Source organism: Neovison vison, chromosome 10 (genome assembly GCF_020171115.1).
Source record: "Neovison vison isolate M4711 chromosome 10, ASM_NN_V1, whole genome shotgun sequence".
Taxonomy (NCBI): domain Eukaryota; kingdom Metazoa; phylum Chordata; class Mammalia; order Carnivora; family Mustelidae; genus Neogale; species Neogale vison.
The window spans coordinates 3,377,022-3,395,935 of NC_058100.1; the positions used below are offsets into that span (position 1 = coordinate 3,377,022).

Below are 18,914 nucleotides of genomic sequence, written 5' to 3' on the forward strand. Positions count from 1 at the left end.
TTCAGTGTTCCAAGATTCATTGTTTATGCACTACCCCCAGTGCTCCATGCAATACGTGCCCTCCTTAGTACCCACCAACAGGCTCAGTCATCCCCCCTACCTCCCTCCTTTCCAAAGCCCTCAGTTTGTTTCTCAGAGTCCACAGTCTCTCATGGTTTGTCTCCTCCTCCAATTTCCCCCAATTCACTTTTTCTTTCCTTCTCCCAATGTCCTTCATGTTATTCCTTATATTCCACAAGTAAGTGAAACCATATGATAATTGACTTTCTCTGCTTGACTTATTTCACTCAGCATAATCTCCTCCAGTCCCATTCATGTTGATGCAAAAGTTGGGTATTCATCCTTTCTGATGGCTGAGTAATATTCCATTGTATTTGTGGATCATATCTTCTTTATCTATTCATCTTTGAAGGACATCTTGGCTCTTTCCACAGTTTGACAATTATGGACATTGCTGCTATGAACATTGGGGTATATATGGCTCTTCTTTTCACTGCATCTGTATCTTTGGGGTAAACACCCAGTAGTGCAATTGCAGGGTCATAAGGCAGCTCTATTTTTAAATTTTTGAGGAATCTTCACACAGTTTTTTCTTTTCTATTCTTTTTTTTTCTTTTCTTTTCTTCTCTTTCTTTCTTTCTTTCTCAAAGATTTTATTTATTCATTTGACAGAGAGATCACAAGTAGGCAGAGAGGCAGGCAGAGAGAGAGGAGGAAGCAGGCTCCCTGCTGAGCAGAGAGCCCGACATGGGGCTTGATCCCAGGATGCTGAGACCATGACCTGAGCCGAAGACAGAGGCTTAACCCACTGAGCCACCCAGGTGCCCCTCCACACAGTTTTTTCAAAGTGGCTGTACCCATTCCCAATAACAGTATAAGAGAGTTCCCCTTTCTCCACATTCTCTCCAACATTTTTTGTTTCTTATCTTGTTAATCTTTGCCATTCTAACTGTTGTAAGGTGATATCTCAATGTGTCTTTGATTTGAATCTCCCTGATGACGAAAGATGATGAACATTTTTTCTTGTGTCTGCTAGCCATTTATATGTCTTCTTTGGAGAAGTGTCTGTTCATGTGGCACTAAATGAACCATGAATAAGATACAAGTTTACAGTGTGGGAATTAACAGAGGAAGACAGAGGGGCACCTGGTCCAGTCTCACTAGGCAACATGTAAAGTGGGTGATGCATTTCAGGCCTCTCCCTCTGCCTCTGCAAATAGTGTCTGGGGGTTATAAATCAATGTCAGCAGATAAGCCGATCAGCACAGACAGACTCTATGTATAATAAAGATGGACCTTTGTGACTGATGACCCCCATGGCTGTGAGAGTGGAGACTTCCATGGCTAGACTTTAATTACTCTTTGTTTTATGAATTAACACAAAAACCATTTTCAAGCCCAGAAATGCAGCAGGGACATGTTGAGTGTGAGGTAATGGGGTGGAAAATGTCTTCCGTGTTTTGGGGGCTTGAAAGCTTTGCTTTCCTGCAGTGTTTACCCTTTTCCCTGTGTATCTATCTAGTTTCTTAGCTGGTACAGCCAATCTGGAAAACAATATGGATTTTCCTCAAGAAGTTAAAAATAGAGCTACTCTATGACGCAGCAATTGCACTACTGAGTATTTGCCACAAAGATACAGATGTAGTAAAAAGAAGGGGCACCTGCACCCCAATGTTTATAGCAGCAATGTTCACAATAGCCAAACTGTGGAAGGAACTGAGATATCCTGTGACAGATTAATGGATAAAGAAAATGTGGCTCATATATATAATAGACTATTATTCAGCACCAGAAAGGATGAATACCTACCATTTACATCAACATGGATGGAACCAGAGGGTATTATGCTAAGCAAAATAAATCAAACAGAGAAAGACAATTATTGTATGGTTTCACTGATACAGCGGATCATAGGGGAAGGGATGGAAAAGTAAATGGGTAGAAATGAGAGAGGGAGACAAAGCACGAGAGACTTTTTACCCTAGGAAACAAACTGGCATTGTGGAATGGAGGTGGGTGGGGGATGGGATAACTGGGTGATGGGCACTGAAGGGGACTCATGATGTGATGAACACTGGGTATATATGCAACTGATGAGTCACTGAACACTACACAAAAACTAATCATGTATTACATGTTGGCTAATTGAATTAAAAAAAAAAAGGTTCTTTGTCAACACAAGGGTTCTTTGTCAACACTAGGGGAAAGGAACTTAATTCTATCTTTTTTAGGGGCTGAGAGAGGAACCCAGAGCAGAAGAACATTCATAGGAACCACAAGCAGTTTCTCAGCACTGTGTCTGTGAACATTTCTGGAAAATAACATTGAAATGAGAAAGGTGGCAAAGGTGAAAATATGGGAATGGGGAAAGCAAATCATGAGATGTCTGCAATCTTCCCACGTGGATCAGATTGCTGGCTATTTCTCTCACTTCCAGACCACCTTGTCACCCTCACATGGCCTCCATGTGGATTTTGGTTGGTTGACTCCACCATTATGTGTAGTTCTGGGCTCTGATCAGCCTGAGACCATCAGGAGAAGCATCCTTGACAATGAGACAGGCTGAAGGATAGATGGGTAACCTGCTGTTCAGGCCAATCATCAGACAGATGCCTCTCATCTTCACTGAGAGTGATGGTTCAGGGCCAGACAACTGCCCACGGTGACACAAGTTCCACAAAAACTGATTCTTCTGGTCAATGGAGGTGCTCTCTCCTTCCTGGATGAGAAGGTGCATGGTGGGATGGAATGCAGATTTTTTAGCACCAGAGAAACAAGACTGAGGATGGAATCCTTAGGAAAGAAGGCGGAGTAATTGTATATGTGAAGTTTGCTAAGAGCATAGATCCAAAGTGTTTTCAGCATGAGAAAGATGAAAAGAAAAGGAAAAAAAAAGGAAAGAAAAGAAAAGAAAAAGAGAAAAAAATAAAGAGGGTTGGTGGGAAGGAGCTAAGTTGGTGGAGTAGTAGGACCCTACACTTGCTTCAATCCTGAAACATAGCTAGATGAATATCAAATCCTTTTGAATAGACAAGATAATAATATGAAGACTGACTGAACAAACTACAAAACTAGAAGGAGACAAGAAACCACATCATAGAAGGTAGGACATGGGGAGTCATCCTTTTGGTGAGATACAATTATAGATTCTGTGGAGGAGAGGGAGCCTTGGTCATGTATAGAGGAAAGAAAATGAGAGAGAGAGAGAGAGAGGCAGAGTATCACAGGCGGAAAATACTTTCCCACAGCCATTGACTAAGAAAGCAAGAGCAGTTGATTTTTGTGAAATTTACAAGCATTAGAGCTTAAAGACTAGAGTTTTAGAGGTCAATGCTGTGAGTATGAATGTTAAGTCCAGTGGGCACTGAAGTGCTCCTGTGAAAGAGTGAAGAAGTCTGGGAACAGACAGCGTGATCTGAGGATCCCCTGGGACACATGGGAGAGACTATCTCACCTTTTGGAGTTCATCTGAAAGAGGTGGCACTATCTTTCTGGGAACAAAAGAGCTGATGGGCACCATTACACCCACCACAGAGCATAGGCACAGAGACACTTCCTAGGGTGACTAACCTAGACGCTTGTTATTTGCTGTACTTTACCACACATTCCATGCCCCTGTGCCTTGGTGCAACTGCCCTCTGGGACAAACCTGTACCAGTCCCAATGTGGCAAGACTTTACCCCAGACAACCAATATGAGTCCCTGACATGCCAGGTCACTAATGTTTAGAGGTTTAATGCCTGGAATTGAACACAGGGGTCACTCTGCTGCCTGGTGGGTAGCGGTTCAGATAGGGTGAAGGGAGGGATCTCAGGGACACCTGAGATATATCAAGGGAGAATTTTCACTCTTCTGGAAGTGCTCCCTGATAGCAGTGGTAGGGAATCCCTTTTCTATGGATGGAGGGCGGTGCTGGTGCTTTTCCCCTCCCCTGCCTCTAACTAACTAACATAAACTAAACTCAGTAAGCGGAAGAGTGTCAGGAGTGGAGGCCTATCCCACTCCTTATGTTCTGCAAGTGCTTTTCTTTCTTGGAGAAGTGTGCCTGAGAACCAGAGCAGTAAGCTCTTCCCCCAGAAGATTAGCAGAAATCTCCACACTCACCACCTCAACTGCACATAGAGTTCTGCAAAACTTCAGTTCTAGTGAATAACGTCAGGTCTCATTTAACAAGCAGACCAGAACACACAGAATTAAAACTCACTACACATTGGATAAAGTCCAAACATTCCTCCCCTACTGTCAAGGATATTCTCTGCAGATGACTGACTTGAGGGGAAGAATAGTCAAAACACAGTAGCAGAGTACACATAACACATACCAGAGACACTCTGTGAAGCAACAGGCCTTGTACAGTATATGATATCTTCTTCATAAGGCCATTTCTCCAAAAAGCAAGAAACATAACAGGATTTTATAAAACACAGAAGAAAAACAGAGACCTAGACAAAATGCCAAGATGGAGAAATTCATCCCAAAAGAAAGAACAAGAAAAGGTCACAGTCAGGGACTAATTGAAATAGATAAGTAATATGCCTGACCCAGAATTCAAAGCAACAAAGATAGGGATACTAACTGTACTTGGAAAATTATAGAAGACACCCTGTGTCCCTTACAGCAGAGATAAAAGACCTAAAAACCAATCAGGTCAAAAAATGCTGTAACGAGATGTGAAATCAAATGGATGTAATGACCACGAAGAATGAAGAAGTGATATGGAAGACAGAACTATGGAAAATAATGAAGCTGAAAAGAAGAGGGCAGGAAAAATATTGGATCATAACTTAGGGACCTCAGTGACATCATAAAGTGTAAAAAACATTCATATCTTAAGAATCCTAAGAATCCAGTGCTCCATGCAAGCCGTGCCCTCTATAATACCTACCACCTGGTACCCCAACCTCCCACCCCCCACCACTTCAAACCCCTCAGATTGTTTCTCAGAGTCCATAGTCTCTCATGGTTCACCTCCCCTTCCAATTTCCCTCAACTCCCTTCTCCTCTCCATCTCCCCTTGTCCTCCATGCTATTTGTTATGCTCCAGAAATAAGTGAAATCATATGATAATTGACTCTCTCTGCTTGACTTATTTCACTCAGCATAATCTCTTCCAGTCCCGTCCATGTGGAATACCCAACTTTTGAATCAACATGGACGGGACTGGAGGAGATTATGCTGGGTGAAATAAATCAAGCAGAGAGAGTCAGTTATCATAGGGTTTCACTTATTTGTGGATCAAAAGTAATAACATGGAGGACACTGGGTGAAGGAGAAGAGAAGTGAGTTGGGGGAAATCCGAAGGGGAGATGAACCATGAGAGACTGTGATCTCTGAGAAACTAACTAAGGGTTTTGGGAGGGTTGGGAGAACCGGTGGTGGGTATTAAGAAGGGCATGTATTGCATGGAGCCCTGGGTGTGGTGCCTAAACAATGAATATTGGGACACTGAAAAAATAAAATAAAATAAAATAAAATAAATAAAGTATTTTATCATCATCAAGATAAAAACCTTCAGCATAGTGGAAAGAACAATAAGAAAAGTCTGCCTTTGGAATGGAAGAAGATATTTGAAAAATGATATATCTGATAAAGGGTTAGTATCCAAAATCTATGAAGAACTTGTCAAAATCAACACCAATAACACTAGTGACCCAGTTAAGAAATGGACAGAAGACATGAGTAGACATTCTTCTGAAGAAGAATGGCCAAGAGTCACATGAAAATATGCTCAACATTAATGATCATCAGTGAAATACAAATAAAAAGTGAAATGAAATATCATCTCACATCTGTCAGAATGGCTAAAATTAACAGCACAGGAAACACCAGATATTGGTGAGGATGCAGAAAAAGAGGCACGTTTTTACACTGTTGATGAGAATGAAAACTGGTGTAGCCACTCTGGAAAACGGTATGGATGTCTTCAAGAAGTTAAAAATAGAACTTATCCCATAACTCAACAACTGCACTACTAGGTGTTTACCCAAAAGATACAAAATACTAATTTAAAGGGACATAAGCACCCCAAGGTTTAGAGCAGCATTTATTGACAATAGCCAAATTATGGAAAGAGACCAAATGTCTGTCGACTGATGAATTAATAAAGAAGATGTAGCATACATATACACGATGGAAGATTATTCAGCCAAAATAAGGAATGAAATTTTGTCATTTGAAACAATATGGATGGAACTTGAGGGTATTATGCGAAGCACAGTAGGTCAGTCAGAGAAAGACAAATACCATATTTCATTCATATGTGAATTTAAGAAACGAAACAGGTGAACATAGGGGGGAAAAAGAGAGAGGTAAACCATAAAAGAGACTCTTAAAGATCGAGAACAAACTGAGGATGGACGGAGGGATGTGGGTGGGGATGGGTTAGATGGGGGATGGGCATTAAGGAGGGCACTTGTGATGAGCACTGGGTCTTAGGTAGGTGAAGAATTACTGAATTCCACACTTGAAACTAATGTTCACGGTAAGTTAACTAACTGGAACTTGAATAAAAATTTTTAAAAATGAAAAATGAAAGGAAAGAAGAGGGTTAGGATGTGAAGTGTGTAGCTGTGTTAATTGGCCTCATTGTGGGCATCATGTCTCCATGTACACATACACTAAAACATCAAGTGGTTACTTTGTTTTATATTTTTAGAAAGAAAACAGAGTTTATTGCCCAGCAATTAAAAGTATTCAAACATGTGATGGATGCTACATAAAATATTAATTTTCATGATTTGCTTCAATAGAAGTTTTCTTGACCAATTCTGTATTTTCCTTCTGAAATGCGGTGTGCCCTCATTAGAGGCACTACAGGTAAGGATGTGGGTATTCATCTGCAGCTCCCTGCAGGCTCCATGTGTACCAGGCTCCTGTGGGTCTTCAGACCATCCTCTCTGAGAAGTTGTTGAAGGACTTTCTTCAGGAAGACCTTCATTCATGTCATGTCACAGGCTCTATTGCACCTGTTAGAGCCCTTGAGGACTCACATGGCCCATGTTGCCTCCCAACCTTCCTTCCTTGGAGGCTGGAAAGTTGCACACTGTCCATAGGTCCAATGTTCATCTATCATCATATATCAGTGAAGCAGAAAATAGTAGCAACAACAAAATCAAGGCATCAGAAAAGCAAAGGCAGACACATAGACCCACGGAAGGGGCTGGAGCCCCAGTGACCCTGGGCTCCCCAGTTCCATCAGCCAATGCACTGCCCACATGACTTCAGCCCAACAAAGTGCATTTCTATCCTTTGTGACTGGTAGCTCCCCTGTGACAGCGGTGGATGTGGCCTCTGGGGGATGCTGGCTAATGTCTCTCTTGCTTGCAAGTTTGTCCTCACTTCGCTCTTCCTGTCCTTTGATTCTTGAAAGTATTCTTCTATTTTTTTTTCTTGCCTGTTTGCTTTTTATTTTTTTTCCCATGTGTTCTCATCTTGTGACACTTCCTCTGTCTTGTGTGTTAACTCTGACATCTGGAGCAATCCCTGTCATGGGTGTTTTCATGGATATCTAACAAACCACTGGTCAGGAATCAAGGTGCTGGGTCTGCTGCTGCTTAGTGACTGGCAAATATTTATACTCCAGGGTTTTCCTACCAATGAAAGGACAAGTTGCCTCAGCATGTAATAAATCAGAAAGTGTCATGCCAATGGCAGTTAAGTACTCAAAATGCAAGAAATCTTCCATAGAATTCTTCTTGACATAGTCATCCATCCATCCATTCATTTCATCATATATTTAGCTTTTCCTATTTGTCTGGTAAACATATCCTGAGAGTGCTTCCAGCAGACATGAGAAGCAGCTCTGTGTGCAGACATGTAAGATATTAGGAATCATCTCTTCCTGCAAGCTCTTTCCTTTTTCATGTCTACATTTAATTACCCAGAGTCAAACTTCAGAACTGTTCAGTAAGGAAAGTCAGCCACATATATGTGAATATCTAATTGGCTTTATTAAATGATCCATGAATCAGGAGACTTCCCATCTGACAGGCGGAGGTTCTTTCAAAGGAGTTGTACAAAATGGAAGGGTTTTTTTTAAAGAAAGGTTGGGAGCAGGGAGTTAGTAGTAAAAGGGCATTTTTCCAGGAGTGAGGCCTGTTTTCTTAGAGAAAAGCAAGAGGTGTAATCACACACATGACCTCATCTGTCTGTTGGGAATGGAGAGGACCCAGCTGATGGACTCACTGGTACTGAGGGAAAAGTTTCCTGCCTGCCTGGTTAAGGCTGAATTTCTAGGAGAGGTTGAAACTGTATTTAGATTGGATTTGAAACCTCAGTATGAAGCCCCAGTGTGGGAACTGGGTCTACATGACACCATTTTTGGGGCCTGTGATTTTCTTTTTCTAAAGAGGAAGAGCCTCATGGGGACATATTTCAGACTTCTGCCCCTCCATCAGCAGAGCAGCTCTTGGTATCCTGCTGGCTAGCCTGCTTGGGACAGAGAGTGGGGCACTAGCTCTGTTCTGGTTCAGTCTCATCTGCAGCCGGGCACTTTGTGTTTCAGTTTTGGGGACTGGACATTCTAATCATTCCTGCCCTTTTCTCAGCAGGTGGAATCCTGCTACCTGCCAGATGGGATGCAGCCAGGTTCTTCAATCACTTAATAATACCAATTAGATCGTCGAATTTACCTGGTTGATTTTGTTTTTTAGGAAAAGCAGTGAGATGTCAGAGGTGCGAATGAGCTGGGGTGGGGGCAAGACCGGAAAGGAAATACAGGAGAAGTTTCACAAGGGCAGGAGGGACAGAGTAACAGTAGGTCCAGGGCTCGGTGCTGGGAGCCATGTGTTTTCATGGTTTACTCTCTGCATGAGAAGGAAAGGTTGGGATGACTTTTCCAAGCCACACAAGATTTTTTTCCCATAGCAACTGAAATAGGGAACAGGGAGCAGGATGGAAGCCAATGGCAGGGAAAAGCTGGATGCCTGAGAGAAGGGTCAGACCAGGAAGGGAAGTGAGAGTCTGCGTAGGTCTCCAGGGTTGGGGGAGGAGCACATTTGCATTTTAGCAGAGACTCAGGGAAAGCTTGTGTGTGGAGAAGGGAGTCAGAAGAGAGGTGCGGTGTGTGGGGTTGGTTTGTTAGAACAACAGTCAAAGACTGACTTTGTAAGAGACAGAACATCTGCAAATACAATGCTGTTCCTGCAACTTGTGTTGCTGGTGGTTCTCCTCCCAGGTGGTGACAATGAAAATGGTGAGAACTCTGACCCTGCCCACTGGGTGCGTGTGTGTGTATATGCTTGTATGTCTATGTGTGTGTTTTAATATGTGAATGTGTGTGTACATATGTGCATGTGTGTATATGTGTCTCTGTATCTGTATACTTTAGTGCATGTGTGTCTTTGCATGTTCATTTAAGAGTGTAAATGTGTGTATGTTTTTTATGGTTGTGTAGGGTTTTTGTGCATGTGTGAATCTGTGGTGCATGTGTGTATGTGTGTGTGTGTGTGTGTGTGTGCACTTGTGGTGTGGGTTCCCCAGCACATTCGTGAGAAAGGAGCGTGTCAGCCTGGTTCCTTTCTGAACTCCCTGACACCAGGACCCTGTGCTATTCTGAAAGATGGATACAAAGCTCAGGGCTCGGGGGCAGCACATCTATCCTGAGACAGCTATGGCTTCCCTGTCATCTGGACTTTGGTTCTCTTCTCTGGCACCTTCTGTATTTTCTGTCCTTCCCAAAGTCTTCCTTCTCCATAGTCTATCTGTCCTTTTTTCACAGACTTCCAGGAGACCTCCTTCCAAATCATCTTGACCACATCTTTTTACGATGATTCCCGGACACAAAAACTAGGCTCAGCATGGCTGGATGAACTACAGACTCATGGCTGGGACAGTGACTCTGGCAATTTCACATGCCTGTGGCCTTGGTCCAAGGGAAACTTCAGCAGCAAGGAGCTGATGGAAGAGGAAAGGTCATTCCATACATTCTCCATTAGATTTCCTCTGATATTTCAGGACCATTTCAGTGAATGGCAGCTTGAATGTGAGTTCGGTTCCCTCAGTGGTGAAATGGAGTGGCAGTTGTGTGTATGTCTCCTTGAGTTCCTTCTTCCTCTAGGAAAGAGACTCCACTGGCTTCTGAACCTCATGTCTCCTCATTTTGAAACAGAATTATACCTTTTATGGGAGGAGGTAGAAGCCAGACCCCAATTCTTGAAAAGCTTCACGTCTTCTGCAGTTTCCCCTCCTCTTGTTGACTACAGGTTATCCTCACTTTCTCATACTTGTGTCTCCCATGACAACCCCTCTTCCTGGCCTCCATCCAGGCACACCTGTTCCCTCACTCTGTGATTGTCTCCTTGAACATTTCTTTTCTCCCCATTGAATCCCATTAGTGATGTCTATGTGTTCCCTGTACCCCATAGGACTCCCTTTCCCTTGATTATTCTTACCCCAGCTCTCTCTGAGCCCTTCCCTATTCTCTACCCAGATCTTTCATGTCTCTTCTTCCAACATTTGCTCCTTCCTCAATATTTCACCTCTTTCTCTGCCTCCAGCAACCAACACTTCTCCTTTGGCTGAGCCTCCTCTCAAACCAAACTTTGCTCTATTTCCCTCAATCCCCTGAACTTCTCCCTCTGCTTTCCACCATCCTTGTCTTCCACTGATCTCATTTCACTTCTTTCACGCCCCCGTCCTGAAATTCACAGTCTCTCTTCCTCAGATCCCTTTCAGGTACAGGCAGCAAAAGGCTGTGAACTGCATTTTGGGGAACGGTCAGTAGGCTTCATGAGGATTGCTTATCAAGGATCAGATCTTGTGATCTTCCAGAACAAGTCATGGTGGCCATCTCCAAAGGGAGGAAGAAGGGCTCAGCTGGTCTCCAGACTATTCAATCAGTACCATGTGATCAATGTAAGACTACAAACACATATCAGTGACACCTGTCCCCGTTTCCTCTTGGGTCTTCTTGATGCAGGGAAGACACATCTGCAGCGACAAGGTCAGTCCTGCTCCCTTCCTCTAAGATTTCTCTACCCTGCACTCATAAATTTGCACCATTCCCTCAAATTCAGGGTGAGAAGGAGTCAAGAGAGTTTGACAGTGACAAATTTCCAGAGGTAGAAAAATGCATCTGTTTAAAGTGATGTGAAGAATTAACCTCTTAGTTTGTGAATACCTGTCCTGTCTCTGCAGTGAGGCCAGAGGCCTGGCTGTCCACTGGCCCCACTCCAGTTCCTGGCCATCTGCTGCTGGTGTGCCATGTCTCTGGCTTCTACCCAAAGCCTGTGTGGGTGATGTGGATGCGTGGTGAGCAGGAGCAACAGGGCACCCAGCGAAGTGATGTTCTGCCCCATGCTGATGGGACGTGGTATCTTCAGGTGTCCTTGGATGTGAAAGCCACGGAGGCTTCTGGCTTGTCATGCTTGGTGAGACACAGCAGTCTAGGAGGCCAGGACATGGTCCTTTACTGGGGTGAGAAAGAGCTGGGACCCAGCTGGGAAAGGGGATGGGTATTTCTCTAGAAGAGCAGGAGAACCAGAAGAAAAATTGGGGTTGCTAGGAACTCCGTTCCCAAAAGGACAAAAATGAGTAATCCAAGAAATGGAAGAGCTGAGGGTGAGAGTCCTGTAAATGTGGGTGGTGCAAAGGGTTGGTGAAGGTCCATCTCTGCGGAGGGATGGGCGAAGAGGGAGGAAGAAGGGCAGTTGGTGAGGCAGAGGGTGGCAGGACCAAAGAGGACCAGGGTGGTACAGCCAACCCTGGATGATTGGGAAATGATACAATCTCTGCACCAAACCCACAGAGAAGCATCAACCCATAGGCTTGGTCTTCCTGGAAGTGATAGTGCCCCTGCTGCTTCTGGGAGTTCTCACCTTGTGGCTCTGGAAACACAGGTAAATCTATGGAGTCTTCCTGGTCTTTCTCAGGTGGTTCCCCACCTTTCAGTCTGTCCTCACTCCTGCTCCTGTTGTCATTCCCACCATGTATTCCTCACCTCCACCTGCTGCAAAATGACTCCTTTTCTGTTCCTCCTAGGAAAACTCACTGGAGACCTCAATGCACTGGCCTCCCACTGGAATGAGAAACCAGCAACCCAGGGACCAGGATATACTTAAACCCAGCTCAGCAGTGATGTCTTTGCAACCCTTTCTGTGCAACTTTTATGTTTCATTCGTGCTTAATGATCAGTTGGCAATTTAAGCCCAGTGTAATTTAGCTGGATTTGTTTTTCTGACTTGGTTTGCAACTTAATCTCAAAACTGAACTCAGAGTAAAATGATTTACGAGTGACCTCTATGGGTCACGAGAATCAGATATCACTTCCTCCAATGAGAATTCCCTGATTCACAGGTAGATTCAGTATCCTTTATAAGACTACCACTACCTTGACCTCCACTTTGGCTAATCTGTTCCTGCCCCCAAACCCTTGTTGGTCCCATTAGGTTCCTTTTGCTTTCTAACTCCTAGGCCTTTTGAGAACAATGTCCATGTCTTTTAAATATTTCTATCTGCCAAATGTCTCATTGCATGGAATATTTCCTCAATAAAAATATGGGTGATATATGCCAAATTCATAGGTTTTTATTTTCTTTTGCTTTGTGACATGATCCACATTAACCTCACAAATTTCCTGTTCTTTTTCGTGGATTCATTATATTGTTTAATTATTACCACTGAATTCATGGCCCACGACTATGATTCCCAATCCTGAGCAAGCATCACCTACACGTTCATTTTGTTTGTGAAGCATATGCTACCTTTTTTTTTTTTTTTTCCTTAGGAACACCAGTCAGCCCTGTAGCTCTGGTTTCAGGACCATTTTGAACACTGAAATAACCAAGAAAGAACATGTAAATGTAGAAAATGTGGCACCAATTGGACCATGAATAGGACACATGTTTACAGTATAGGAATTAAAACAAGAAGGCAGAGTAGCACCTGGTTCTGCCTCAGGTGAGAACACATATAGTAGGTGACACATGTCAGGCCACTCTACATGTCCATGAACAATGGTGAGCGCATGTGTTTGGGGGTTGCAAGTCAATGTCAGTAGGTAGTCAGTAGGCCAGCACAGACAGACTTCATGAATAATGAAGATGGATCCTTTGTGACTAATGATGTTTATGGCAGTGAGTGGAGACATCCGTGGCTGGACTTCAGTTAGTCTCAGTTTCATTAATTAACTCAACAAATCATTCTCAAGCTCAGAGCAGCAGGGACATTCTGAGTGTCAAGTAGTGGGGAAGAAAAGGTCATTATTACTTTTGGAGCTTGAAAATTTTGCTTTCTGATTTGATTATGGTTTTTATTTTTTCTATCCAGTTAGTACAGCATCTTATTTGTGTTGATGTAGGGGAAAGGCACTTTGTTCTACTTTGTTTAGAGGGTCCCAGTGCAGGAGAACATCCAGAGGGACCATGTATAAACTTCCAGCACTTCACATGTGGACATTTCTAGAAAATAACATTTTGTTGGGACAGGTGGCAAAGGTGAGAAAATGGGAGGCAGGGAGAGAAAATCATGGGACTACCACAATCTCCTCACCTGAATCAGACTGTATGGCTGCTTCTCTATGTTCCAGGCCACCTATCACCCTTGCATAACTGTCATGTGATTTTTGGTTGGTTGACTCCACTATCATTGTAGCCCTGGTTTCTGATCAGCCTGAGGCGATCAGGAGAAGGCAAACATGACCATGAGATAGGCTGGAGGATTGGCAGGTAACCTCCAGTTCAGGCCAATCATCAGATAGATGCCATTTGACCTCACAAAGAGTGATCAATCGAGTCACCTGCTCCAGTTGGCACAGGTCACACAGAGCCCGATTTTTTATCACTGATAGAGAGGAATGAGACGCTCTCTCTTTGCCTGGATGATCAGGTTTGGGGTATAAAAGTTGAAACAACAATTGTCTATTTTTCAGCAGCAGAGAAGCAACCCTGAAGATAAAATCTGCTTGCAAGGAGGTAGGGAAATTGTATATGTGAAATTTGCCAAGAAGGTAGATCCCAAGTGTCTCACCACAAGATACATAAAAGAAAAGTAAAAAAAGAAGAGGGTCAGGAGGGAGGAGCTCAGTTGGCAGAGTTGTAAGAGGATCCCAGGCTTATTCTTCCCTTGAACACAGCTAGATAAATATCTAATCATATTGAATACTCAAAAATAGGTCTGAAGATTGAAAGAACAAACTGCACAACTTAGTGAGAGAAGAGGTCACATCACGGAAGGTAGGAGGTATGGAATTGTGGTTTGAGTAGACACAGATCACGGGTTCTGTGGAGGGGTAGAAATCCTGGTCATTGAGAGAGAGGGGAGAGAGAAAGAAAGAGAGTTAGAGAGAAGAACCCACAGGAGATCACCAATGAAAACACTTCCCCAGTGCCACTGACTAAATGGAGAGAGGCTGATTTTCATGAGTTGTTACAACCAGTAGGGCTGAAAGAAGGGAGTTTTAGAAGTTGGTGCTTTGGCCAGTGTGGAGTCTGGCAGGCACTGCAGTGCTCCTGTGGAGAAGGAGGGCAGTAGCCCAAGGGCAGATAGTATGACCTGAGGATACCCTGGGACACTCAGGGAGAAATGGTTCCCCTTCTTGGAGTACATCTGCGAGAGGTGGCACTGCATCTCCAGAAACAAAAAAGCCAAGCAGGGGGCAACATTACCCTTCCCCACATCAAAGCATAGGGTTAGAGACACTTGCAGAGGGTTCTTTACCTGGATACCAGCTATTTGCTGCACTTTAGTCCAAACCCACATCCCTGTGCTTTGGTGTGACTGTCATTCTAGAACATTCTGCAGCAGTTCCAGTCCAGTGAGACCTTCCCCAAGGAACAGTAGGAGTCAGCACCATGCCAGTTCCCTCAAGTCTGGAATTTTAAAACTCAGCCTGCTGGGGTTAGAACACAGGGCACTGCATTGCCAGATAGAAGATGCTCAGGGTGAAGGTATGGATCTAAGGAACACTTGGGACACATGAAGTGAGATTGTTTGCTCTTCTTGAGTGCCTCCCTCAGAGCAGTAAGCACTGAACCCCTCTCTGTGGATGAGGCTTGTACCATCTCCCTCCCCTGCCCCTCAGCATAAACTAACTTCAGTAAGCAGACAAGTGCAGCAGTGGTGGCCTAAACTATTTCATCAATCCCTCCTCCTCAGTGTTCTGTAGGTACTGCTTTGCAAACAAGAGTTCCTGAGAACCAGAGCAGTGGGCCCCTCCCTAAAAGACGAGCAGAAACCTCCACATGTGCAGCATCTACTGACCACAGAGTTCTGCAGAGCTTATTTCTAGTGGAAATTGCATCAGGTTTCATTTAACCAGCAGATCACTGAATACCTAGTTAAAACTTGCCACACTCTAGACACGGTATAAATACTCCCCACTGCAGGCAAGGAGATTCTCTGCAGATGACTGGCCTGAGGGAAAGAGCAGCCAAAACACAGTAGTAGGGTGAACATAGCACACAATGGAGACACTTCTCGAAGCACCAGATCCTGGACTGTTTAAGATCTATTGTTAATAAAGTCATTACTCTCAGGAGCCGGAAGCATAACAGGCTTTCAGAACACACAGAAGAAGACAGAGACCTAGACAAAATGCCAAGATGGAGGAATTTATCCCAAAAGAAAGAACAAGAAAAGGTCACAGCTAGGGGCGAACTGAAACAGATAAGCAATAGGCCTGATCCCAAATTTAAAGCAAAAATTGTAAGGATACTAGCGGGCTTGAGAAAAGCATAGAAGAAACCAGGAAGTCTCTTACATAGAGATAAAATATCTAAAAACTAGTCAGGTTGAAAACAAAGTACTATAACTGAGATTCAAAACTGACTGAATGTAATAACCACAAAGATGGAAGAAACAGAGGGATGAAGAAGTGATATAGAAGATAAAATTATGAAAAATATTTAAGCTGAAAAGAGAAAGAAAAATATTGGATCAGAAATGGAGACTTAGCGAATTCAGTGACTCCATGAAGCACAATAAAATTTGTATTACAGGACTCCCAAAATAAGAAGAGTAGGAAAAGGGGACAGAAGCTTTATTTGAGTAAATTATAGCTGAATATTTCCCTAATCTGGGAAACAGATATTCAAATGCAGGAGTTACAGAGAATTCCCATCAAAATATCAAAAACAGGCCAACACCAAGACAATCATAGTTAAATTTACAAAATATAGATATAAAGAAACAATCCTAACAGTGACAATAAAAACCAAGGCAAATAAGGTTAGCAGTAGATCAGATCTGTGCACAGAAATATGGCAGGCCAGAAGAAGTGGAATGATACATATTCAGTGTGATAAATTGGAAAATATGCAGTCAAGAATATTCTATCCACCAAGGCTGTCCTTCAGAATAGAAGGAGAGATAAAATGATTCCCAGACAAATAAAAACGAAAAAAGCTTGTGACCACTAAGCCATCCCCACAAAAAATATTAAAGAGGGCTCTTTTGGAAAGATCAAATGCAACAAAGACTAGACAGAAGCAGAAAATCTACAGAAACAATGACAAAACAAGTAATAAAATAACACTAAGTTCATATCTATTAACAATCCCTCTGAACATAAATGGACTAAACGCTCCAAAAGAGACATAGGGTGTCCAAATGGATGAAAAACCGAGGCCCACCTACATGCTGCCAAAAAGAGATTCATTTTAGACCTAAATACACCCACAGGTTGAAACTAAGGGGATAGGAGAACCATCTATCATGTAAATGGAGTTTGAAAAAAATTCAAAGTAGTCATACTTCTGTCACACAAACTAGATTTCAAATCAAAGACTGTAACAAGAGATGAAGAAGGGTACTATATCATAATAAAGGGGTCTATCCAACAAGAATATTTAATAATTGTAAATATTTATGCACCCTTCTTGGGAGTAGCCAAATATGTAAAAGAATTAATAACATCAGGTAGATTCAAATAAAAACCACATTGAGATACCACCTTACACCAGTTATAGTGGCCAAAATCAAAAAGACAGGAAACAACGTGTGTTGGAGAGGATGTGGAGAAAGGGGAACCCTCTTACACTGTTGGTGGGAATGCAAGTTGGTGCATCCACTTTGGAAAACAGTGTGGAGATTCCTTAAGAAGTTAAAAATAGAGCTTCCCTATGATCCTGCAAAGGCACTACTGGGTATTTACCCCAAAGACACAGATGCAGTGAAAAGAAGGGCCATTTGTACCCCAATGCTCATAGCAGCAATGGCCACAGTAGCCAAACTGTGGAAATAACCAAGATGCCCTTCAACAGATGGATGGATAAAGAAGATGTGGCCCATGTATATTATGAAGTATAATGCCTCCATCAGAAAGGATGAATACCCAACTTTTCTAGCAACATGGACAGGACTGGAAGAGATTATGCTGAGTGAAGTAAGTCAAGCAGAGAAAGTCAATTATCATATGGTTTCACTTACTTGTGGAGCATAAGGAATAACATGGAGGACACTGGGAGATGGAGAAGAGAAGGGAGTTGGGGGAAATCGGAGTGGGGAGACGAAGCATGAGAGACTGTGGATTCTGAGAAACAAACTGTGGGTTTGGAAGGGAGGGGGATGGGGGGTTGGGTGAGACTGGTGGTGGGCATTAAGAAGGGCATGGATTGCATGGAGCACTGGGTGTGGTGCATAAACAATGAATTTTGGAACACTGAAATAAAATAAAATAAAATAAGATAAGATATATATTTTTAAAAAGGCTGAAAGGAAAAAAAAAAAAGAAAAGCAGGTTCAGAACTGACTCACCTACAGTGAATGATCAAAGGCACAAGTAGACTTTTTGTTTCATTTCACTTTGTCTTCTTAAATGCCATTCTTTGTAGCTGTATTTGGTTTCCTTCTTCTGTCCTTGATGATATGTACTCAAAGTGTACTTACTGTTTATAAATAAGAATCAATGTAAAGTAGAAAAAAAATTGCTTGTTCTTAACAATTATGATTAGATTACCCACAAGATTACAGGAGGCATTAGAGAAAGTCAACCATCGTATATGTTTTGCTGTTGTTATCTCTGGATCTTATACGAGATAAGGCACACTTATTCAGTTAGTAAAGAAGGCAGAAGTGTTATATTTAAGGTTGAGAACTCTAAAAACATGTCTGTTTTAATTAAACTATCAATCTCAAACTGGCTTTTATATTAACTATTATTTCATTCACAAGGACTTCACCAAAATTTGGGTCTGTTTCTATATTTTGAGTTTTAGAATGCCCAATTTTCACAACTGCTTGTCTTCAAATCCACTGTATAGCTCTTTCACAAATTAAAGCTAAATAGCTCTTTCACAAGTTAATTTTAGCAATACTTTCACGAGACAGAAACACATTTACAACACAGGTATAGACAGACATGAACATACAAGACAGATGTAGAACTTTACAGCTTCTGTTTAAGTGACTGCCATCAAATAGGTGCAAATTCACTAGTTATAAAAGTTGAATTTGAAGTACTTTCTTTGTTTCTTTGTTTTGGGCAGATGGAATAAATCAACATGATTTGTCTAGATGGCTAAAGACTCTTTTTAAAGTACTTGTGGTAAAGACACTTAAGATTTGTATTTGTCCTTGGCAAGTCAAGTTTTACTTAGTTTTTAAATTTTTTAAATAATTTAAAAAGATCTTTATTTATTTAATTAGAGAAAAAATTTGCACAAGCAGGGAAAGGGGCAGAGGGAGAATCACAGGCTGACTACACACTGAGTGCAAAGCCAGACAGGGCTCAAACTCGTGACCCTGAGATCATGACCCTGAGATCTTGACATAAGCCAGAAAGAGTTAGAAGCTTCACCCACTGAACCACCCAAAACCACCCAGAAACCTGGGCAAGTCAACTTTTTAAATGGGTTTTCCCTCTCATTTTGTACTTAATAAGGATCTGACATTTGCATTTGAAAGGAATTCCTGGAGAAGAACTAAGCAGAAATCTATATATTTGCAATTGAAACACTCAGAGAAAATAAATGCCAGCC

The 18,914-nt window shown here is 42.4% G+C and overlaps 1 protein-coding gene across 2 annotated transcripts; it reads left to right on the forward strand.

Annotated features, from left to right (window-relative positions):
• The first annotated feature begins 9,035 nt into the window (after positions 1–9,035).
• Positions 9,036–12,476, forward strand: LOC122918031 (T-cell surface glycoprotein CD1a-like). 2 transcript variants are annotated; one of them, XM_044266186.1, is made up of 6 exons: positions 9,036–9,193; positions 9,719–9,982; positions 10,664–10,942; positions 11,322–11,415; positions 11,747–11,837; positions 11,980–12,476. In XM_044266186.1, exons 1-6 carry the CDS (start codon positions 9,133–9,135, stop codon positions 12,142–12,144), a joined length of 954 nt encoding a protein of 317 aa, XP_044122121.1. In that variant the 5' UTR covers positions 9,036–9,132; the 3' UTR covers positions 12,145–12,476. The 2 variants fall into 2 exon arrangements, with proteins under 2 accessions (XP_044122121.1, XP_044122120.1); XM_044266185.1 differs by having other exon boundaries at positions 11,137–11,415; positions 11,980–12,124.
• Positions 12,477–18,914: the final 6,438 nt, after the last annotated feature.

Excerpts from the sequence above, each read along its gene's own strand:
- LOC122918031 (XM_044266185.1), top strand. The coding sequence starts at position 9,133 with ATGCTGTTCCTGCAACTTGTGTTGCTGGTGGTTCTCCTCCCAGGTGGT. Across the intron at positions 9,194-9,718 it reads AGGTGGTGACAATGAAAATG|ACTTCCAGGAGACCTCCTTC; the intron begins GTGAGAACTCTG and ends CTTTTTTCACAG. Across the intron at positions 9,983-10,663 it reads CAGTGAATGGCAGCTTGAAT|ATCCCTTTCAGGTACAGGCA; the intron begins GTGAGTTCGGTT and ends TCTCTTCCTCAG.